Here is a 24,837-nt window from a genome sequence, read left to right on the forward strand (position 1 = left end):
TAAAGACGGCTTCATCACACAACAAGACCCGTCTAAACACATGTTATAATGCACTCACCCCACAGGCCCTAGGAACACATCTCCTCCACTGGAAGTGCACTTACCCTCGCTCCACGCACAAGACCCTACACACATCTAGCTCCATGATCAACACAACATTTTCAATTAAAACACACCTGCAACCTTGTGAGCATAAATGTCACAATCGTGTGATGGGACAGACTTCCTCGCGTGTACAGAGAAGACAGTTGATAAGCTCTGCTTCACAAATCGACATCCCAACCTGCTTTTTGTAGGAGCCAGGGGCAGTGTGCCCTGGGTTGCCAAAAAGCACATTTTCCCAAAATGAAACCATTCCCATTCCTGCAGAACTCTCCGCCCCTGAACTCCCGCCTTCTTTGGCTATGGCAAAATGACAAAAGTTGAGCTGCTGAGCACCCCCTCACCATGTCATTGTTGCCTCTGGCTGCAGCGCTGTAGCAGACACAGCTGGTGATGCAAATGCCATTAGCACACCAGCGTGTGATTTCCACCGGCCGCCGTTCACAAGATCTTCGTTAGGTGGGTGGCTGGCTTGTGGCACTCACATCACCCGCTATGCACCCGCTTTATCTGCTTTATTTTTGCAGAGAGAGGAAACACAGAAGAGGTGAGTGGGTGCTCAGCCGCTCACCTTTTGTAACACAGGGCTAAATGGAATGCACATTGCTGTCACAAGAGGGAGGTAAGTATGGCAGACAGAGGAAAGAGAGGAACTGGTCATAAATGCTTATGCAATGCCACCAGCATAGCGGGGCTAACCCCTACCATGGCCCCCTACACAATAACAGTAAATGCATAACATTTCATACCCTGCTTACCCCCGATGATAAGAGACAGAGACCTTCTGAAAGTTGGAAACATATTACACTTTATTGGAAACTTATGGTCACATTATTAGAGTCATCCTATCGGGCGGCTACAGCCACCCTCAGGTCTTATGAATGCCTGGCCCAACACATAGTTCTTTCCCGGGTGGCTCCGCCAATCCCGTGTTACAAAGTCCTGTGTCCAAAAACCTGTGAGCCCTCTCACACCAATTCCGTTGTTGCGAGAACAGCCCACTCTGGTATTCGACTGCCTGTTCAATCACTCCCATTTGGACAATGAAGCGAACCCAAGGCCACTGCATCAGTTGTTGAGGAGTCCCAACCGTCCCTAGTGGTATCAGTGCCTGTGTCACCCCCTCCTGACAGAAGCAGCCAGTGGTTGTAGCTCACGGACCAGACCGCAGTGTGCCTCCTTCTCTGGGACCGTCCTGTAACTCAGCCACACTTTGGGGTGCCCCCCGTGACCCCAATGCCCCCACTAAGTAGGAACAAGTCACCCTGCTCCCTCAGGTATCATCTCAGTGCTTCGAAACTACCCCTCAGAACCTCTTTGTTGTCCTTGTCATCCTGGTGAAGCACCAACATTAGGCGATCCAATGGATCTTCCTTGCCCAATCTCCTATTCCTGAAGCAAACTAGCGTTCCAAGCGCGTCAGCCTTTCCATCCCACCGCCAGGGACCTGTTGCTCCATTTTCTTGCCACTACTGGGTGGCCCATTGATATCTCTGGGAAGTAACTTGCAAACATTGCGTTGAGCCTACTTACCCTTTGGTGAGCGGTCTGCCGTTACTTAAACCTTCTCCCTCACTTACTTCCAGTTGACCCACGGCCTTCACAGGGCATCCCGGGTATCCATATGCCCCTACCGCTCACCGGCACAAGCAGCCCATTGCTGGTTGCTACCAGCTGATTTCCTTTCAGCACACAGAACACCATGCAACTCCAGCTGCCACCTGGACCCACTACTGGCACTCGTGTCTGCCAGCAGACCCCAAAGTGTTGGGTCCAAGCACCCATCAACTGATCCCTGTCTCAACGACACTATAGATCGCCTTTCTGGGAGGACCCTTTGCAAACCGTGCTTCTTACCTTCCCTGCGCGAACCCACTTTACCAGTTCTGCTCTACCACCCACTCTGAGCTGTTGCCACACTGCATCCCTTTCCCTGCAACCCTCTGCCTGGTCCTTTGATCCTTTGACACAAAATCCCAAAATTAGTAGTTTCGACATCCCAGCCCCCATCAAATCGCAGGCTGCCTAGTGCCCGGGAGGCAATAAAGCGTCGGTAAATGCTGCACCCTTGCTACTTATTTCTTCTACAGCACCCTCTGGCTGTACGCAGCCCATGTTCACATATAATTGTCTACTCCCACTTCCACATATGACACCAACCTCCCATTTTGTCCACCATTTATAACCTGTTGCCCTTTACAATGGTGTAGATCTACCTCTTTCTGCACCCTTTCAACCATGCTGATGTCCCTTGCGTCCCCCCATAAATTGTGCACCAATATTGACGTGTTATGCCTCAAAGCTAGTCTGATTTCACTTCTCAGCCCTCCTGTGACGGGGGGGTCGCCCGCCGGGGAACTCTGCGCTCGTACACAGCTTTCGTACCTTCCAAGTCCACCTAGGACGCAAACCTATCCACGTGTCCACCATTTTTACAATTTCCCATTTAACCTTTGTATAACTCTGTCCAAATGTATGTTTGCCCCCCTTTGGTGAGGGGAGACCAAAACGGCTCCTGGTCGCTATTGTCATGCCAACGAACATTCCTGCATCTCAGTTCTAAACCACCTGACAGAATACCTAACTCCAACTAAGAGTAATTAAGCCATGCCATACTTAATAAATGAGTACAATTAACCACAAGTGTAAGACGTCCAATACATTCCTGTTAAGTCTTTCCTCCACACTTCCTGGGACACACTCTCCTAGCCTCAGGAAGTCAGTTGGGTTGGCCCATCCAGGCATATGGCTGTCGTATCCAAGCAACCCAATCAGCGTACCCCCAGTACTGGAAAAGTCAACCCCCTCACACACTGTTAGATTCGTGCTGCAGTGCCGTATATTACCTTGCCCGTAATGGCTGAAAATGAACTGCCACCGTGAAAGCGTGACCTTCACGCGTCAATCTTCCATACAACGCCGAGTGAGCTGCCGCCGGCCCGTCCAAAAGCAAAATAACCATATTGGTAAGTCCACTGCGTAAACATAAATCTGAGCGTCTACCCAATACCCCTTAAAATCGTATGCAGTCAAGTGCCCCAATTTGCCCAATGGTCTCCAATACCCTTTCCCTTAATATAAGTGCAGCATCCTGAAATCCAGGGGATGGGGCTTGTGCCTGTATCTTCCAGGTGCCTCCAGACCCTCCATACACTTGCCTGCTCTCCCAATCCTCTCCTAACCTGCTTTATACAATTTTGAACCTCGATATGATATGACAGGTTATTTAATACGGGACTTAATACCCAGAGGTTTCTAAATGCGGACCGTGGATCGAACATGTGTTGCTCTGTATTGTCTTGCTTCCAAGGTGAGCATGGGTACCCTACCTTCACACCACGGCCAGCTAGCGCAGCGGCTGGTGCCTGTCTTCTGCCAGATAACACAGCCCTCTATTTCCCATTACACACCAAATCCATTCATACTATTCCGTTTTAAACGCCGTACCCACTTGCTCAGAGTTCCAACACTCCATTCAGACCGCCCGTTGGCTGTATGCCCTTCCATTGGCTGCCGGCCCTGTGAAGACTCCCCCTATGTTTGTCTTTTAAAAGTCGATATCTGACCTGGCCATAACACCCAGCATAAACTGCCAGGCCGGGCGGCAATGCTGCACGGCGCGCATGGTGCGCCGCAAGGAGCATTGGGGAATGAAAACATTCATTAGTACTGCAAAATGGCGGTCTCTGTGGCCACTGGCCAAAACACCTGCACCATCCACAGCATTAGCCATCTGGAAAAGATAGCCAAACTTCCCCTATGCCTCAATTACTCATTCCGAGAAGACACTGAGCAATCATAAAAGTGCGAAAATGCGCAGGCTAACCTGCCCCGATAAAAACTCAAGTTCAAATAATAGCAGCGCACCCATTTCCTTGGGCGCCCCAGAGAACAACCCATAGACACTTAAGACTGTGTCTCAAAACAGACCCTAAACGCGATGGAGAAGCCTCCAAATGAGCCGATGGTAACCCGCAGCACTGAACCGTTATGCCCACACCAGTCTCTCTCTTCATCAAAAACCTGGCTGCACCCGGCCCCCCAGGACATGGCATGTTTCCCCCCAGTGCGTGGTACCGTTTACAGCACACATGCTTACTGCTCAATTCCAGATCATACCCAGCTACACACCCGTACGTATCGTGGCGAACGTTCCAAGAAAAACACAACCAAATAAAGAAAAAAGGCAGCATTCTCGAGCCATTACCCGGGAGGAGCAGAAACCCGTTTAACTCTGCAATTAACCTTTGGTGACAACCCAACGAAACCCAGTTTGCCATTAAGCATTTGTCCGGCTGCGTCATTTCCATGTTATATAACCCACAACCGCGAAACCAATGCGCTTCCCAACTTTTGTTGCCTCTCCCCATGCTGAGACTGGGCAAAATTCCCACAACATACAAAGAAAAAAACTGCATGTGCCTATGCGCCTTACAAATGCCCACTAGATCAATGCAATTCCCATGTGAACGCGAATGACCGCTTAACCCGAAAACGTGGCACAAGCTGTAGTCCAAACAGAGCCCATATAACCCCGTGCTATAACTGATAACACTCCGCGGATAGACCCCAGGATATTTGGTACAGGCGGTGTATCAAATAAAAATGGCCTTTCAGCAACTCACTACTCACTTAAGACCAACGTGCCGTGCCAACCCTCTCACCCATGCCGAAACATATTCATCACCTGAAAGCATGGCAACTTCCCCTGATTGACACGGTTAGCTCCATCCGCTCTTCCGCATGCGTGGGAGGCGGGATAGTGCCCGCTGTGCTGTTCCATCCTTGCAGCCGGGGACTTAATGCCGAAAACCTGGGTGTAAGCGCAAAACATTTTCTTTCTAGCCCCATTTTTTGACCTGAACATATTTTTTCTTAAGTGAGTAAACGGACAGTCCTTACCCAAAACCTGATCCACAAACGCGAACCTTCCCTCGGCCTAACCCCCTGTTGTAACTATTGTTATTCCGTGCAATTAGGTAAATACTGGGGAGCCACTTCCCAGCGCGGGACCGTCAAAGACACCCTATCGTCCATTCTCACCCAATAAAGCGCTGCATAAGACCGCTGTCCAATAAGCTCGGTGACCCTTGGCTGGACATTTCACTTTTTAAAAGCATAAATAAAATACAGAAAAGGGGGGATGGTGTTTCGTACTACGCCTAAGTTTCCCTCTCTCAGTAGCGCCTTGAGGTGCTTCACTTGTGTATACAGTGCTCTGCCCATAGCCATGCTTACATCTCCCCTTTAACCATTATACTTCGACAACCTGTCGCTTGCCCATCTGTCACCTGCCTGCGCCCAGCTTGCCAAATGGCGAACCTTTCCTACCTCTCCTGTCTTGGTCTTTGTACTTTGTGACAAACCTCTTTGCCCGAGCCTTCCTTAGGTACGTGATTGGAACCTGTAACATTACATGCCAACATATTAATTCCTTTCAAGCAGAAGTGTTTAATACCCTCTTGCCATACATGCTGTACCTGGTTCATCTTTGTTTCTACAGCAATAAATACATTTTAGCAAATCCCTCGAGTCCAATGTCCGGCACCACCTCCCCATTTCCTTGAGCCCAGATTTAAGTCTGCCCACCTTCCTTGCTGTTAAGGGATGATAAACAGTCCCACTACTCCTTTTAGCCTGAGACACTGTCCCTCCACGCGAGGAATGGGAGGTAATGTGCCGTTGCCTTTCTAACTTTGTGCCTCACATCCTGGAACGGCAAAGATCCTTATAGGAAGGATGACCAGCCGTCCGGGTTTTCCCGGGACAGTCCGGGGAAATCACCTAACGTCCCGGGTCCCGAGAGATTTTTTTATTTTATAAACCCAGTCCGGGGTTTTGCCTATGGTCCCTTTTTTTGCCGGGGCCCGATTTCAAAATCCCGAAACGGGGTCCCGGCACAACTCTTCCTGTGTGAATGAGGGCGTGAAATGCTTTTCACATCCCCATTTCCTCCCTCTTCCCCTTCCTGCTGTTCTTCTCCAATGAGAGGAGTGTGCCTGTTAGCACAACCCCCCGCCCTGCAACGGACCAGCGACATAGACGTAGGACTAAAGTTGTATGTGTATTTACGCTAGTCCTACTTCTATTTCAATGGCCTGTCCCGGGTTTTGTTTTTTAAAATCTGGTCACCCTACTTATAGGCCACTGCTAGAAGTGGCGAAAAAGATTGCTAAATGCAGTATTATTCCTGCTACTGAATTCGGATATCTGAACATCAGCTTTAAAAATAGTAGGCAATCGTAGTAAAAAAGAAAAATACTTCATCCAGCACTCGCCAGAGGGCGGCTATTCATAAATGGTTTGGAGCCTTACGTCATAGATGCTGGGTCGGGGGCCTGACAAAAGGCAAACCCGAGACAGACGAAAGGTGCCATATAGCAGTAGAACACTCTGAACTGCTCAATATTGCCAGGCAGATTCCCATGAACACTCTTGTTGGCAGCAAAAAGGCTGACAAAATCATATCCCCCTCCTTGCATAATCCGCTCTCTATTGGCCAGATGGGAAGATGTGACAGTGTTGGAGATGCAACCCCTACGCTCACTCTGTGACCTGAGAGAGTAACCCTAGCTGCCACATGCGGTACTCAGACCGCATTTAAACCTTTCCTCCGATGGCCTACCATAAACCACGTGGCATGGCGACCGCTTTCCTGACCCCTGCATCATGCAACTGTTCAGACCCATTGCGCATGTTCCGCAGCAATCACCCCACAAATTGCACCTTGCCCATGCACCCTCAATAGCTCTCAACTCACGCGCTTTTGGCGGGTGTCACCCGCCTTGTAAGGGGCTGACTCACACGCCAAGCCTCCTGCACGCCCATTCATTCCAATGGGCGTCTCATCCACCAAAAACAAAATCGTGTGATTTCACCCGCCTTTGCGACACAAATTGTTGAGAGCTACGACCCTCAAATGCCTGCCCCCATACGTGCGGACATAAAATTGTGCAGGCATAAATCAACCCAGCGAACCCAATGTCACTGCATTCTGTGTATCGAGCTTTATTTCCACATAGGAAAGGGATTGTGCTTTCTCAAAATGTTGTAATGTGGCGCCACTTTAACAAACGTTCCCAGGACCTCTTTAATTTCCCAGTCCATCCATGGCCACCGGAAAGCTTGCCTCGTAACCCTCTCGAGAACCTCTCTGTATGCCCAGATGCCGGCCTGCACTATCCGCAACCCGCGGCAACAATATTGGCGGGCAAACGCGACGATAAAGGAGGCCATGGCAGGCACTGCCCAGCCAACCCCCCCCTCACCAGCGCAGCGAGGGACAACTGGGGGTCCGGAAGTGGGTGTGGGGACGACATACACATCACCCAGCGGCGCCAGAAGTGGGTGGTGGGTGCGCGACCGAGAGAGAGATGGCCTATATAAACCATCAACACTCGTGGCTTTCTCTCTCGGTTCCTGCCCTCCCTCCCTTCAACAGAGTGGAATTCTTGGAAATTGTGGTAGTGTCGCACCAGCGTAGGCAGAGGCGTAACCCGGCCATTTGTCCATTGTTATGGCAATATACATTATTCTTGTTCCTTTCTTTTGGCCCCTTACTTTCCCCAACCAGTAAGGTGCAGAATGAGACATGTTTCCTTTATGGCATAAAAGGCCGCAGATTTTATTTTCACACATATAATAAAACACAGCCAACATCTGTGAAGATAGCTCCGAAGGTGCAGCGACTGCTCCGTGTCCAAAAACTTGCTTCCCCCCTTTTCCCAACACAGTCCATAGTAGGCACAACTCCCCCAACCCTTCGTGCCGAGCCCCGCCTGCCCCTGCAGGTGTTCCTGGGCTGGGAGAGTGCTGTTTCTTGGGGGGAAGTTGAGCCTCTCATTGTTACCACCAGACGCCCCTGCCGTTAGGCTCCCAAGAGGCGCTGGTCCAAGAAGAGCGAAGACCCTTCCGGCTTCCACCTGGCTCTTTTGGAGTCTGTCTTTTGTGCTTGGTCGGCCAAACACCGCCACGTCACTTGGTGGGTTACCGTCCACCGTGGCTCCTCCTCTCTCCTGCTTCCTTTTATCGCTCCAATAGCTTTGTAGATATATTCCCATAGAATAGCTCCATTCCCTTTGCCGACAGATGAACACCATCTTTTAGATATTATTCAGTGGATTTTTAATATGTTCAGGCCATGTCTGATGTACTTCTGCTCCTGCCACCTTTCCATCTTGCTCCGCCTTAGCCAGGGCATGCCTGCTCTGGGACCCTTCTTCCTCTGTCCCCTTTCCATCCTGTTCCGCCTTAACACGGGCGGGCCTGCTCCGTGACACCTCTGCCCCTGCCACCTTTCCATCCTGCTCTACCTTAACCAGGGCGTGCCTGCACTGGGACACTTCTGCCTCTGTCACCTTTTCAGCCTGTTCCGCCTTAACCAGGGCGGGCCTGCTCCGGGACACTTCTGTCCCTGCCACCTTTCCATCCTGTTCTGCCTTAACCAGGGCGGGCCTGCTCCGGGACACTTCTGCCCCTGCCACCTTTCCATTTTGCTCTGCCTTAACCAGGGCCGGCCTGCTCCCGGACACTTCTGCCCCTGCTACCTTTCCCTTTTGCTCTGCCTTAACCAGGCCGGGCCTGCTCTGGGACAATTCTGCCCCTGCCACCTTTCCATTTTGCTCCGCCTTAACCAGGGCGGGCCTGCTCCGGGACACTTCTGCCCCTGCCACCTTTCCAACTTGCTCTTCCTACTGCACCCACAATAGGTTCCTCACCACTTTTATTCGGCAAAACCTCCCCAACCAACTTATCTTTGCTCTGCCTGCCCTTGCAGGGGTTACCATGTTGGGAGAGTGCCTTTCCTGACGGGTGAGGTTGAGCTGTATTCGTTTTGATTGATTTTCCAAAACCAACTTTGCCTTCATTGGCCCTTGTCTCACTCTTATTCCTTTCTTTCTTTTAAAAGAAGGCTCCCTCTTTCCATACTCCTTGTTATGTGGGCCCAATTCCCCCGACCCCTACTCCTTAGTGGATTGCTTGCCCTTGCAGGAATTTTTTTGGGCTGGGGAAGTGCAACTCCTGACTTGGGAAGGCTGGGCCCTTCCCTGCTTCTATTCCTTTGGCAGGCTGAGCGGCAGCGTTGGACTTGCTGACCAGATGAGCCACACTTCAACCCTGCCAACCTACAGTGCCAACACTGTACCCTGCTGCCTTGCTTTCCACCTTACACCTTAAAACCTTACTTTCAAACTGAACCCTCCTTACATCACCTTGTAGCTTGGTAACGCCTGCCATATGTCTCCAGACACCCCACTACCAGACCTTGCCATGACATGGTACCACCACCGTGTCCCGCGCCAGTCTGCCTTTCCATGCCTGAACATTTAGCCCCCTTGACAAAATTACTAGCCGTATGCAACTTGTCCCTGGCTGGATAGACAATATTTCAAGGCTCCAATATTTATTTAGTTTATTATTTATTTAGTTTACTCCAGTTAAGGGAAAAGCATTGAACATCTTCTTTGAATTCATGAATCAACGTTGACCTCGGTTCTCGAACCGCAGTTGTTAGGTTTGCAGGCCAGACACTTCACCACTTCACTATATAACATGATGAAAATTACAAATAAGTGGAGGTGAAAAGTCCCTTTCCGATACTGCGAGGTTCAGGGAAAACTTTTGCATTGGTTCTTGGAGGTTAAAAATGCACACTTTTTAGTGTTTTCAAAACACTATTAGACCTTGAGCTGCTAATTTCTGGCGATGTCGCATCCCATTGTGTTTGTTGATGAGTCCCCCCCCACTTTAATCATTAGGACTGGGCACAGCAACAGTCCACCCCACCTTTACATCATCCCAAAGGTGCTCGATTACCCCCAAAATTGGGCACCTCAACTGTCCACATAACCTTCACCCCAAAGGTATGGGTTTACCCAAAACGTGTTGTATGCAATAGCCCTGACACCCAGAGTGTCTTATAGAGTTACCCCACCTACCAAGCGCTTCATCTTGTGTTATGTGGCTCTGGCCGAGAGAAAAGGAGAAGGGGGGAGGGTCATGCTAGCTTGGCCCACCAGTCTCCATTTGGCATGCCCAGGTTATAAGTGTCGTACTACAGTTATGCAGACTAGGAAAGTGTACTAGTTTACCGAGTCCCTCACTCGTGGACAGACAGGTTTATAGTGGCATGTAACGGGGAATGGGCAGGCAGCCTGGGTGCAAGCACTGCGTACACTCATAGAAGCCTCTGGGTATCAGGCACCTTCTAAATAACCAACAGAATAATGGGGCAGATTAGCCTATGCATACTGTGGGGCACCCCCAATGTCTCCACTCAAGTATTGCCCCCTCACACAGCCTGTAAATCGTCTGCAATCCTTCTAAAATTCTGTGCCTCCGGAGGCCGGGCTCGCCTGCTCTAAGGACACCTCTTTGACCCCAGAAAGCGTCCATTAGGTGTTCTAAAGAGGCCTTAATCCACACAACCGTCCTCTAAACTCTGGCGACCTGGTTGTATTACCTGGCGTACCTACACCCATAGGAGTACCCTGTGCACGGTCCACGTGGCAAGTGTGCTCGGAATAGCCCTACTGCTGCTATTCCTTAACACCATTGTAAGAACCCTCTACTGCTACGTGTCCCATAATGAACGGGTGGCGCTAGGGCCGGAAAACACCCAAGGTATACCTAACCCATTGTGGGAAACCCGATACGTGCCTCTACCCCAAACGTGCTGAAAGACCCCCCCCCTGGTACATCCAATACGCTACTGCCCATGAAGTTTGTACAGCAGGTGATCACACTCGTCCCCGCATTCGGCTTGTGCACCCGCCAACCAACAGACATAACATAAAGACAACTCCCCAAAAGCTACCCGAGCCCCCTTGCCCTTCGCACCTGCATCCCCTCCCAAACTTGCAATTGGTGCCATCTTGGTAGCACACGCCTCGAGGCGCTCACCTGTACCATCATCATGCCCAGACCCTGGCGCATCTGTGGCTGGGGATCTGAGGATTGGGGTCATGCAGTACTGGGGCACTAGCAGGCCTGAGGGATGTGCATGGAACTCATTTGAGGTGGGGGCATCCGCTCCATTCTTTTTCTTGGTAGTCATAATAACAGGTACAGTCAGGGGTCTCCCCGTCCAGTCCTGCCAACCCTTTATAAGAATAAGCACCAATTCATCCCATATAAGCAGTCCCCTGTTTGTGGCATTGGTGGACCAGTACAAACAATATTAGGGACCCCAACACATTTTTTTCCCCACAAAAACCAGGGGCTGCTATGACAGTCAACCCTGCGCACAGTGGTAATAAGCACGCCTGGTGCCCCTGTATAAAGCACCTGGTGACAGGGGCGCCGAGTACACGGGGGCTCCGGGGCCCGGGCACCCCCCGGCAGAATGAAGTCGGGGCCGAGCTCCCCCCCACCCCGGGCCAGAGAGAAGAGACGAAGTATCGATGGCCCTTTTTTCCATCCATACTGTGTCTCTCTCTGGCAGCCCGAGTGAAAGCCGGGTAAAAAATGTTTAAAAATTGAAGGACGGATGCAAAGCACAAGGCTTTTGTTTTGCATATGCCCCTCAATTTCTAAAAATCGCTTTGGGTTGAATGTATTTGTACATCTGCGCACCCCTCTTGGCAAGAGGGGTGCAGAGGTACACCCAACCCAAAACGATTTTTAGAAATGGAGGCACAGATGCAAAGCAGGTCTGTCCCTCAATTTCTAAAAATCTTTTTGGGTTGGATGTATTTGTACATCTCTGCACCCCTCTTGGCAACAAGGCTTTTATAATTGTAATACTATGCTTTTGTTGAGGCAATGCTAGTTCATCTTAGTGGGGCTGCTATACTTTTGTTGAGGCAATGCTAGTTCATCTTAGTGGGGCTGCTATGCTTTTGTTGAGGCAATGCTAGTTCATCTTAGTGGGGCTGCTATGCTTTTGTTGAGGCAATGCTAGTTCATCTTAGTGGGGCTGCTATGCTTTTGTTGAGGCAATGCTAGTTCATCTTAGTGGGGCTGCTATGCTTTTGTTGAGGCAATGCTAGTTCATCTTAGTGGGGCTGCTATACTTTTGATGGGACAACATCAGCACTTCTCAGTTGAGCTGCTACACTCCTATTGACAAGGCCCCAGCACTTCTCAGCAGATTTATTTATTTTAATTTTAATTGGTTATTTATAATGCACATAATACCCAGTGGTTTCTAAGCGCAGACCGAGAGATTGAAAATGTGTTGGGCAGACCGAGGGATCAAACCTGTGTTGCTCCATGTCATCTTGCTTCCAAGGTGAGCACGTTGCCCCTGAGCTATCCTCCAGAGACTCTGAAGATCTGAAGAACATTTAATGATATAGAACCAGAACTATTGAGCAAGTCTGATATCATCTTCATCATCATCAGAATAACTCAACACTGTTGTGATTATACAAGAGCTAATGTATTTAAAGGGATGGAATTACTCCGAATGTAGCAGCACTATTCAATAACCCAAAGTGCTTACGCATAGTTAATGGGAAAATACTACAATTCTCCCCATAGGGACAGTACTGCCACTTCCCAAAGAGGCTTCTACACCTTTTATGGGGCAGCACTGATCCAGCCTACTGGACAGCTTCCCTTTTAATGGCACTTCTCAATAGGACTGCTATACTTCCATAGGAAATGACCAACACTACCCCACAGGGAATTGCATACTCTTGATGCCGCCGAAGCAGCACTTCCACCCACCACAGCTGCTTTATTTTTAATGGCACAGTGTGTGTTCTTCTCAGCCACTCTGCTTTACATTTAAACAGACCGAATTGTCATTTCTCAGCAGCACTGCAACACTAAACCATTGTGTTCTGTATGTTGAGTGCTTCTTCACCATCAATGTGGGTTCATGGCACCCTCCCGGTGTCTAAATAGTAGATCTGGCTGCATTCAATTGGCAACAGGCAGGTCCCGAGCTGCCTGCTGTACATAAGCTGCCGCTCAGAATGTTGGAAGCTGTGATGAGTCAAGGGATAGAAGGCTCGAGCCTGTAGGATAGCAGAATCAGCAGGGTCTTAAAACCTGCTCACTCATTCTGGAGGGGCCATGGGGCAAAATGAGCCTAATCCCACATACATGGGGTTGTTAACCCTTTATCTCTCCTGAATGAAAGAATGAGCTCTCTCAGACACAAGTTATCACCCCTGCACATACAATGAATGAATATGGTATGGATCTATAGATCGAGAAAACTGGAGTGGGAATTCTGGCCCCAGATGCTGTGTGACTGCAAGTCAGCCATGATTGTTGGATCTGTGAGAAGGGTATGAGTACAAGACTTGAGTGCACACAAGGAAGATCACTAAATAGACATAGTGGGAGGGATGGCGGTATTTATGCATCTGAGCAACGTCCTTCAAATGTATTATGTAACGCAACAATATGTATTAAGAAATATTCTGTTGGGCCGCTACCTTGTAACCCTGAATCAAGCCTGCTTACGCTTCCTCATAGTGCCTTGATGCCTCTGGGCTGTAGTGCGCTCTACAAATACAAAAATAAATAAAATAAATAAATGAGGCGCCCACTCAGAACCCCTTTGGCGCTGGAACTGTTTTGGGGTTGGTTTGGTAACTGTGCTGTCTTGATGTGACAATGGGTTCCCTCACAAAGCACCAATGCTCTTGTGTCCCTCTCCACAGTGACTGAGAACAACACCCGAAATGGGCTGCGGTGCTACGCCTGCAACGACACGGGCAAAGGCGAGTGCAACTCTACCCGCAATGTGCTCGCTCAGTTGAACTGCACCGGCCAGATGACGCGCTGCCTTGACATCGTGGGTGAGTGAAGTGCTGAACGAGGAACGGATGGGCACCAAGGGCAATATATTCTAGAAGCTGTCTAATGAGAGGGGGCGGGGATGTAAGAACCAGGGTGCACAGTTCAGACACAGTTCACACCTCATCACTTTACCTTGACAAAGCCATACAGCGCTAAGGAAAACATTGCAAGGCTTCAACGCACCCCGGCCCATGCATTAGCCTCGATAATGGCCTCAGGAAGTTTGATTATGCCTCCCAGATAAGAAAACTGCTATGAAGGCTCTTGGTGGCCTCGGGAGTCACTGTCAAGGCGGCAGTGTGCAGGCATTTAAATGCCTAAGCAACCTTTGCGTATGCCATCTCAAATGAGGGGAAACGCTTTTGGCCCACATCTGTCCTGCTTTCTGGTGGGAAAATCAGACCTCGAGAGGGGCGCAGTCTTGGTTCCTTGGTGGCACATGAAGCCACGACTTGGAACTCACTTCCTCCACCTCTACACACCTGCCAAGACCTGAAAAACTTCAGACCTCTAACAAAAAGGGAACTCTTTGCTGCATACAGTCCTTTAGACCAGAGCCTAGACCCCTCTCAAAGGGATACCACACTTTAAACGCGTCTCTGCTCTAGCACCTTGAAGCGTCTCATGTGCTAGATGGAATTACCAATAATGATCTGAGACCCAAATAACGGGACAGACTCAAAGAATATGGCAAAGTGCTACTTTATTATCAGCTCAGAATAAAGTAGGGCAATCTGGCGAACAACAAACTGTAGTCCACGCACTCACACTTCAACGTTGATTACACAAAGGTTTTTTACCTCTATATACATCATTTATGATGTTATCCTACATGGCAAACTGTAAAACCTATTGAAGGGAGGGAATAGTTAAGGGAGCATATGAAAAAAAAGTATTAGTAATATTACTGGATGCCCCTTATCTGGTGGGACCGGCTTGAACCACCTTTAAACACGTATAATATAGATTATAGCAGAATAACAGCAGTGGGTTGGCCTGTGCAACACTGTATAGTGTGTTGCTAATAGACCATGTGATTCATTGGCATTCTCTCCCAACCTTGGACTTCCGGCTCGTTAGCAGCACGTGAGCAAAATGAAACTCAGATACAGAGAGCAATGTCAAACTACTTCCCATTTGCCCAATTAGTCCATCATCTCTCACCGGTCAGGCCCCAAGACAAGGCATCTTCTTTATAGTTGATGTTGCAGCCTGTTCTCTGTTCTGGGACTTTTAAGGGAGTGTAGATGCAACATTATCTTCATCTGGAGCTTAATGAATAGCCCTTGTTTTCGACTTCTGAATCACGTGTGAGTAGACCACGATTTTGTCAATTTCAACCTTTTATTTGCTGCTATTTGATTAAATTAAGCTGGGTGTCATTACTCCTGTCGACCTCTGGATACTTACTCACTCTACCTTGTATATGCTTTTCGCATCTTTGATTGTGCAATACTTTGCTCTTGCATATGTTTTCTTCTTTGCTTAATCTAAGAGAAATAGGTGTTACGTACATGGCTTATCCTCTTGACTCCCTTTGTGCTTTGCAATTATTTCTTTATGGGGCATCCTTGATCCCAGGCCAATATACTCTTCTTTGTTCATAACACAAAGCTGTTCTTCCAGCGTCTCCTGACTCTCCAGCCCTGGTCTGTCTCTGAGGTAGCTTGATTGGTTGCAACAGAAGTGTGACGTCCATCTTTTTCTCGTGGTTGCCATAGCCACATTATGTTTTCTTCTGCAGCAGGCTTCTATATGGCTCAACTACCTTGTGATTCTGCATATATACATTCACTTCATCCGTCCTCACTTATTTCTTTGGTGCATATGTTTTCTTCGTACTTGATTACTTGTTTCTCTTAGTATCCAGTTACATCTTTATCCTTTAAGTATTTGCATATCGTTTCAGAATGTCTTTTGTGTCTTTCTTTCATAACATCACTCTGCCCTTGTCCGATTTCATGTATAGCTCTTCGATGTCCAATGGTGTGTGCAGACATTCTTCCACCTTTTCAGTGCAAGGGCACACTCAAAACGGTTTCCTGCATATCGTCTCTCATGCACTCGATGCAGTATTGGAATAATGCACAGGTGTCTCCTGCTGCTCCAATATGATAAAGGTGAGAGGGCGGGAGCTAGTGAGGACATGTCCACCTGCTCCTCACACATCATTTATTAAACCTAGAACCATGTGGTAGCACACTCCTGTATGACTCAAAATACACATACCCCAAATGAACTTCCACATGCTGCAGAAACAGGGGCCTAGACACATCATGGGCTATCAAACAGTACCTTTTATCTTCTGATATACAATAGACATGTCACTCCTTTACCCAGGGCCTGCCTTATGGCAGGGCCACTTAGGCGACCGCACCGGGCGCCATTAGCCTCCCCACCATGCCAGCTCAGGGGAGTCTTTCAAGGGCTCCCATGGGCTGGTGTGGTGGGAGAAGGCATGTCAGGCGCCCTATTGAAATTACATGCACCCCGCTCTAGTGCTGGTGCCGGGCTTTCCAGTGCGGGAGAGGGGCACATTTAATAACAATAGGGTGCTGATGCTTTAACATCGGCACCCTAATGAGGTGATTACCTCCTCGCTCCAGCGCGGGAGCGGGGAGGTTTTCATTAGAATATGGTGCTGATACTATTCCAGTGATTAACTCCATGCTCCGGCACCTCCCCCCACCTTAACCAGGGGCGTGGGGGCACATTGTTTTTGGACTGCCGCTGCTAAGGCCGCCACTGCCTTTACCATAACCAATGTACCCTGGAAACCAGAGCCACACATTCAGAGGTAAGCCTACAGTGTTGTGAAGCTATAGCAATAAAAATGGGGGTCTACAACCTTTGGCTCTCCAGATGATTTGGATTACAACTCCCATCAGCCCTAGCCATCATAGTGTATGGTGAGGGATAATGGGAGCTGTGGTCCAAAACATCTGCAGAGTCGCAGGTTGCAGATCCCTGTTATATATGAATTCTTGGTTCAAATGACACTGATGAGGCCCTATATACCCATTACTAACTGCACTGGGCCACATCTGAATCACTGGCACATATCAGGGACATGCCTATATGCACATATTACAAACTGAGCCATGTTCACCATTGCTGTCTGCATCTCACCCCCACGCGCCCCCATGTACCCATACTGATGGCTCCTGTGCTTCCCTCCCCTAGGATTCCCTTCCGGGAAAACCCTGATGAGAGGATGCTGCTCCGAGAAGGTTTGCCTGGGCCTGTCACCCTCGCTCTCCATACCTTCCTTCCAGAATCTGTACTGCTGCACAGGAAACCTTTGCAACAACGGGTCGATCACCTCATACTTCACCTTACCCAGCCACGGCAGGATCCTCCGAACAAGTGGAGCCTCCCTGGCTTGCCTACTGCTGCTTACCACTGCCTTGCGGTGGGCTCTTCAGAAATAGTCCACAAGAATAATAGGCGTGTGATCTGGGAAGATGATTGAACCCCTTCTGGTCAACCACAGAGAAGAGCATGCACCTACAGATCCTGCCGCCATAACTCCTTAAAGTATCTGAATGAGAAATGATCCCGTTCATCGGATTCACGGACCATCTACTCAATCAAGAACAGCCACAACAAATACTCTAACCCAATCCTGCTCAGGTCCGGCCGCAGCGATCTGGAAGTCTTCGACCCTTTAACTGCATTGCACTCTATTCCTCCTCACATTCCGCAAAGGAATTGAAAACTCGATCAAGCCTTTCCTTGGTCATAGGAACTAACACGCAGTCTCGTTCATCGCTCTCTAAACCCCTCCAAGGACCTGTCATCTGAGATGGTCACCTACACATTCGGTTCACTCTCCCTTCCTCTTCTCCACCACTCTCATGTGCTTATACTCTTGTATACTGGGACTTACAGCCAACCCTTTTGCATCTCATCCTGTCAATCACACGAAATCTTCATTGATGCCAGCAGCCCGCCTCACTGCATGCCTTGGTGCTTGTCTACACCACACCCTATTCCTGCCAGCAGGAGTGGACTGGCTTATCAGGAACTCTGGAGATTTCCCGGTAGGCCTCTGCATACTGGGCCTCTTTTGTATGGTACCCTATTTTATTTTCTAATTTTCTCACAGGAAAAGGGTTGGGTTTGCTGAAAAGGAGTAATATGGTGCCACTTTGAACATTATTTCCAGGGCCTCTTCTGGTTCCCAGTCCGCCCCTGCCTGCCAGGATTACACATGGGCTTCCCTCCTCCTGATAAGCATTTCTGCGGCTTTGCTTCTAGCATACCCACCCTACTCTTGCTGAGGGACACGCTGCTCGCAAGGTCCTCCTTTTTCACGTTGCCCTTTCCTATCTAGCGATGGCTTAGTAGCCAGTGCTCCCCGATCTTCAGCCCATACCCACTTACCTCCTCCCAAGCATGCCCCTGGCTTCATCGCTAGAATGCGCATCCACGCTATCCCAGTTCACTTGGCCCCCCTCACTAACCCCCATGCCCCTATTCTCCCTTATCTTAGAACTTGATCCTCAATTCACCTGCCCTAGTTCATATGAAAACCCCTTGCATAGAAGCCCACTTCATAGGTCACCTACGATTATGGACCATTCATGTTTCTGTCCACGTTGTGCATGTGTGCCCCTTTAGGGTTCTCTGACAACAGAATCCCTCACAGATTCTATGGGCACTCAAGCGACTTTGGAAGCCCGTTTCATGGAAAGAAAGAAAGAAAGAAAGAAAGAAAGAAAGAAAGAAAGAAAGAAAGAAAGAAAGAAAGAAAGAAAGAAAGAAAGAAAGAACGAAAGAAAGAAAGAAAGAAAGAAAGAAAGAGAATACTGAACCACACTCAGATGACCGCACAAATCCTATTTGGGTTTTGCCTACCACAAATACCCATGGTTGTGCAACAATGTCAATTCACCAAAATGCCAGGGGGAGTGGAGGTGAAATAACACACCTGATGACATCACAGGAAGTGGCATTGAATGACCTTTTGATGCTCCTGTTCTCACCCGGAACTGATGTTACAAGGACTTTGTCTTAGGTGGCTTCCGAGGAAGTGGCATCAGTGATGCAAACAAAAACTATAATATGTATAAAATTGATCAACTAGCAAAAGATATTTAACGAAATGTTTCCTTTTGTTAACTCTATAGTAACTCGAGTGCTGCTTTGATATGATGTGTCGTGGGTGTAGGCAATTATTGTCACTTGCACGGACATTAGAGGCTGGGTGCACCTCCTCATAGAAGCAGTTTAAATGGCCAAAGGCTGACAATGTATAGTCTCATGTGCCAGGTACACATCCGTATGCCAGTCTCATAATCTAGACAATTTAATCATATTCACGCTACAGGCTTACATATGGAGCGAGTAGTAGTTAAATGACTCACTGAGTTCCTTGATGCAACCCTCATCAATTTGGCTTCCGACCTGTGCATTCTACCGAGGCAGCTCTCAATGTCAGCAACTTTATCTCTCCTGCACATAATGCAAACTGTTCGTCTTTTTTATTATTCTCCACCTCTCTGCTGCCTTCGATACTGTTGACCCTTCTGACCTTCTCTCTACATCATCTCTCCTTGCCATCAGAGATAAGGCCCTGGCTTGGTTTGCTTCATACCTTGCCCCTATACATTGTCAGGTGTCCTGGAACAGCCGTATCTCCCCACTCACCCCCTTACTGTTGTAGTTCCCCAAGGGTCTGTCCTTGGTCCCCTTCTCTTCACTCTCTATACTTCATCTCTTGACACCCTGACCTCGTCTTACGGCTTCTCCTATCAACTCTTTGCTGATGACACTCAGATCGTCTTCTGATCTCCCTCCATATCCAACAAGCTTTTGTCAAAAACCTAAACATGTCTCTTTGCCTTCAAATATTGGATGGCGTCTCACTCGCTCATGCACACCTCCACTAAAACGGAAGTTTTCGACTTCCCAGCCAAACAGACTATCTCTTCCTCTACCCCTCTTCTTCTTGTCTCTCCCGATTACTTTCTGTATTCTGCTTCCGCTTATAACCCTGGTGTAATCTTCGACCCATCTCACAACGTCTTGCTCTTCATCTCCATATCTGCCACTGCAACCAGAATCAACCTTCTCAATATCAGAAACATTGGTCATCTACGTCCTTTCTATACTGCCAAATAGCTAATCTCCTCCTTAGTCCATTCTAGATCTGACTGCTGTGCCAGTGTCCTCTATGGCCTTCCAATTATGCTTTTTCACCTATAAAGTACTCAACTTCACAGTCTGCAAACTTTTCAACCTTTCTCGCTTTATCTCTACCTCCTCGACCTGTCACCTGATTGGCTGGTTATCTATGAAGCAAAACTATCCATGGACTCGCCCCATCTTACCAATTTGCTCATCCCACTCTCTACTCCCCTTTTTTCGTTACAATCATCCTCGACTCACTTACCATCCACTACTCGAGCCCCATGTGCTCCCTCTTGTCTCCGCTCTCTCCCTCTTCTTGCTCCCCTACTCTGGAATACACTTCCTCTCCCTCTCTGCGCTACTCCAACTCTACCACTATTTAAATCTAACCGCATGCCCTCCTCCTTTCTCTATAATTTGTTTCCTAGCACTCTACAATACTCCATCACCATGCTTCCCTCTCTCCCTACCCTCATGGACAACCCTACAGCACTTTTCGTCACCCCCATCCATAAAGTTAGCACTTCATCCACCATCCTGTATCTATGTTCTTCTGTCCTTTCCTTGTCCCTGGCGTGTTTCCACCTTCCCCTGCAACATCTGGTCTTCAAGTCACATTCTCTCACCCCATTGTCAAGGACCCATGTCCTTCACTCTGTTACCAATGTTACATTGTGTAAGCTTATGTTTGTGCCAAAAATACATTGCTTTCCTATGATTTCTATAAATAAATACATATATAAAAATAGACATGTCCTGGTGTTGCCATTATTTGGCAAGTTCATCTTTAAAGGCCCAAGCAATGGCAATTTATGCCGGGCAAGCCCTCCTTATGCAGGTAGACATAATTTGTATTGCACATATTTACAGGTCCGTGTGCTGTCATCATATGCCATGTGCAACCCCACATGTCCAAACACACTCCCCAGCCAAAATAACCACATGCCAGGCCATGCCTCCACGAGCAACGGAATCCGTTCCCCACCGCATGCCACGTAGTGCCTCAAACTATGGCCAGAGGTAGCAGGGGCGGTGCGAGGGGGGATACCAGGGGTAAAAGCTGATACCCTTGGCTAACCCTAAATGATGTCCATGTGCTGAGGCCATGCTCTATCACATCTGCAACTGGCAGAAGCGTGCCCCTGCTACCTCTGGCCACAGCTTTCAGATGGTATGTGGTGACTTGAATCTTTGCACATATGTGATTGTATGAAAGGATGCGCATGTCAATGTACTAGTGCAAGTTCCAACTGCAATGTGTTTGCTATGTCTTAATATTATGCACGCTTAGATGATGCCACTCAAGGCATGTGACATGTTAAAAAGGCGAACAAATAAATACTGTCATTTCAGAGGCACTAGAAATCAGCCATACATGCCAACATGCTCATGTCATTCTAAAGATTAAGATTAAGATGCATTCCTGATTCTTCTTTCCATTCTGGAAATCTGGGAATTGTAGAAATTAATTTATATTGGCAAAAGCTAAACTACAAGTCCCAGAATGAAAAGAAAAACATCACTGGATGAGCATCTTTGGTCTGCTGATTTTCCTTAACAATCTGTCCAACTCTGGCAACTTTGAAACCAGCAGACCAGAGTTTAAATCACAGCTTCACTACTTCACTATAATGTTTGATCTTGGGGAAATAACATTCTGTCACGTTCTCTCATTTTCCTTTCCTGCCCAAAGCTGTGAGCACCTAAACATGGGTAAATGATGCATTTAACCATCAATGTTTATTTCATTAACAAAAATCCTTTCTAAATGATTATATATTTTCCATGCTGTTCAATACATCTCAACAATAATTTTTTTCGAATATCAATTTTTACGAAAAAGATTTTTTTCTTTTCCCAACATTACTTGCTAGGTGATATTGGCGTGTGTAAATGATTTATATTGATGATACATATTTTAGTATGAAGTAGCTGTATCCGGCGTAACATTCTGTGGTGTAGCTGGCAGATACCGCACTTTCTCCTTCTGCTTGCAACCCTGGAGCCATCTATTGGGCTGCGCTGCCATCAAGTGGTGAAAGGTTAAACTTGTTACAGTTTCCCACAAACATCCTTACACTGTATATTTGCATTCATGTAGACTTAGGTTTGTATTGATGATTACATTCACTGCATTCTTCTCTTTAGGTGCAGTCATTTTTATTTATTTAGACTTCACACGGCAGTGATAATCAGACGTTCATGTCATCACCATGCAATGGCATGAATTGTTTTTATGGTTATGTACAAACGAGAACTGCGAGTTGTATTTTTATTTCTGTCATTACTGTTTCACAAATGACTTGCAGCAACACAAATGTGAATATATTCCGCTAATCAACCTAAAAGCATGACCATTTTGCTCAAAGGTGGTATGAGTGCATAGAAGTAGTGTTGTTTGCGTCTTTGAGGCTCCATTTTGACACAATTCGTCCCCACTGAATACAATTCGACACAGCGGAAGCATCTTTGCACATGAATTATCTACCTACAGAGAAGAATGCAGTGAATGTAATCATCAATACAGCCCTAAGTCTACATGAATCCAAATATACAGTGTAAGGATGTCTGTGGGAATCTGTAGCAACTTAATCTTTCACCACTTGAGGGCAGTGCAGCCCAATAGATAGCTCCAGGGTTGTAAGCAGAAAGAGAAAGTGCTGTATCTGCCAGCTACATCACTGTGTGTTACGCCGGATACAGCTACTTCATACTAAAATATTTATCATCAATATCAATCATTTACATACCCCAATATCACCCAGCAAGTAATTTGGGGAAAGAAAAAATATTTTTCGTAAAAATGGATATTTGAAAAAGAATGTTGAGATGTATTGAACAGCATGGAAAAGATATAATAATTTCCTTTCCTTTCCTCAATACTAGTTATGTGTTTTTTACTAGCCATGGTCAATTCCAGTTTGTCTTTTGTGATGAGCGATGGGCGCTTAGTGTGATGTCTCTCACTGCCGCACTGTGACTACGTGTGACCGTGGATACCTGCAAGGTGAATCACAGAACGATGCACTGTGTAAACATTTGCGGCCTCATTAACAGAAGCATTTTATAATGGCGCAATCCCATAGGAAAAAGTTCTGTGAATCAGGCCCTCGGGCTCTTTGTGATGAGGTGAATGTATGGAGAGAGAGCGAGAGCAAGTGGGTGCTGCACTGCACTTCCGGTCCCGTACCTCGTGGACCCTGTCTCTGTGCACCTGCAACATGTGAAGTACACAGAAAACTCCAAACACTGCTTTCAATTGACGGGCCTAGCAATAAATGTCACATTTGAAGACAAAATAGTCTGGGCCGTCTTGTGATGTGGAAGTTTGTTTTTATAGAAATGCTAATGTGGTCAATAGCATACGTGCCCGCACAATCGAACGCAGTGTGTTACCACACCCATATCCCAATCTCAATTTCTGCCATCCACCAAAAGTGTCTCATTTCACACAACATAACTGAGTTGCTCCCAAAATGGCTCCCTTTCCCGGTTGAATCAAAATGGCACAGATTTCCACATATGGAGGCTGTGGCTGGGGTATTGCAGAGCTTGGATGTTCAGTGTGCAAGGCTCAGCCTGGTGGGCCCTGGTTGGAGGGTCAGGTGAGCCACCTCACTCGGTCACCTTGATGCCGGCATCCCGCTTGTGGTTGCACAGTGAACCGGAGCAGCAGGAGGTGTGGTTCTTTGCAGCCATCCTGAAGTCTGGGTAGTGGCCCTGGCAGAAGGCTTCTGTGGCGCAGCCGCTCCTCAGGACCTTGCCGCTCGTCTTACCTGAATAAAAGGGCAGCAGACAGGACAGGAAGTCAGGCAGGGAAAAACACAGCCTTCACAAGCCAATGGGGTAAGCACATGTCAGTCACCTTTGTTCTTCACCCAGTCCCAGTAATGTAGGACTTTACTAAATGGAAATGGGGACCGTAAGTAACAGGTGGGGCGACTGGACTTTCATTCCAATTTTGAAAAATATCATACATGGTTCGAAATCTAAAGTTGAACATTCATATTGTGTTTCCCAATTCGGCCGGGGCTGAAGCGCTTGCGCTGAGGATTATAGATTGCTTTCTACGTCATTAAAATGTGAGCAGATCTGTTTAGTTGGATTCATAAAATCACCTCTCTAAGCATTCTGGTAATTGAAGTTCATATCCTACTTCCTTATCTTTCTCATAAAGACATGCACCAATGAATTCTGATCCATATCCGGTATCCCTCTCTCCACTGCATATGCTGCTGCTGCGGATCTCTCATCACACAAAGAACTTGCTGAACCTTCGGCAGATAAGCTTATGAAAAGTGACTTACTAACACGTGAATCCAGTTTACAAACAAGAGTTAAGGGACATTCACATGTTTAGATTGCTCAATGTATAACAACATTTCAAAAGGAACTAAATGTCTGCATTCAGGAACAGGAACACCTATACAAATGCAGCAACATGCAACATGTTCAAGCACGTACACGATGAATGCAATGTAAAGTCAGTGTTCTGTGTATTATGTGGGGAGACCACAAGAATGCCATCAGAGCAAAAAGAAAATAAAACCGATATACGCATATAATCAGTAAAGTCATTCTGTGCAAAAAGGACAAGCACACTGGCCCTTAACACTTAAGGAGTTAATACAGAGCTAGCAAAAGGACTTATGATTGATTTAGAGTGAGGATACACTGTTTGTTGTTTTATTCTCTACATACATTCTTCGAGAAAGCAGACTGCAATAATTGATAATTGTTCATGTTACCCGCTGATTATCACCCTGATACTTTCTCGAACCAATGTGTCCACAATGTGAGAGGACCCAGTAGTTTCCGAGCACAATCTCCCAGAGTGTATTA

The 24,837-nt window shown here is 47.6% G+C and overlaps 2 protein-coding genes across 5 annotated transcripts in view; one reads left to right on the forward strand and one right to left on the reverse strand.

The window, feature by feature from the left end:
- The window catches only part of LOC138529961 (urokinase plasminogen activator surface receptor-like), a 133,452-nt gene extending 112,087 nt beyond the window's left edge, over positions 1-21,365 (forward strand). For 2 of the 3 annotated variants that reach the window (XM_069640874.1, XM_069640872.1), the window contains 2 exons: positions 13,722-13,859; positions 17,044-21,365. In XM_069640874.1, coding sequence (XP_069496975.1) covers positions 13,722-13,859; positions 17,044-17,291 — 386 coding nt within the window. In that variant the 3' untranslated portion in view covers positions 17,292-21,365. Of the gene's footprint in view, positions 1-13,721; positions 13,860-15,829; positions 15,991-17,043 lie in introns of those variants that run through there. The other variant, XM_069640873.1, reaches the window with a different exon arrangement.
- A 1,943-nt stretch (positions 21,366-23,308) lies between these two features.
- Positions 23,309-24,837, reverse strand: part of LOC138529997 (urokinase plasminogen activator surface receptor-like) — a 91,117-nt gene continuing 89,588 nt past the window's right edge. For both annotated transcript variants that reach the window (XM_069640876.1, XM_069640875.1), the window contains one exon: positions 23,309-23,771. In XM_069640876.1, the coding sequence (XP_069496977.1) occupies positions 23,611-23,771 (161 nt within the window). In that variant the 3' untranslated portion in view covers positions 23,309-23,610. The remainder of the gene's footprint in view (positions 23,772-24,837) is intronic.

The sequence above is a fragment of the Ambystoma mexicanum genome, chromosome 1q (genome assembly GCF_040938575.1).
Source record: "Ambystoma mexicanum isolate Mex_15411 chromosome 1q, UKY_AmexF1_1, whole genome shotgun sequence".
Classification (NCBI taxonomy): Eukaryota; Metazoa; Chordata; class Amphibia; order Caudata; family Ambystomatidae; genus Ambystoma; species Ambystoma mexicanum.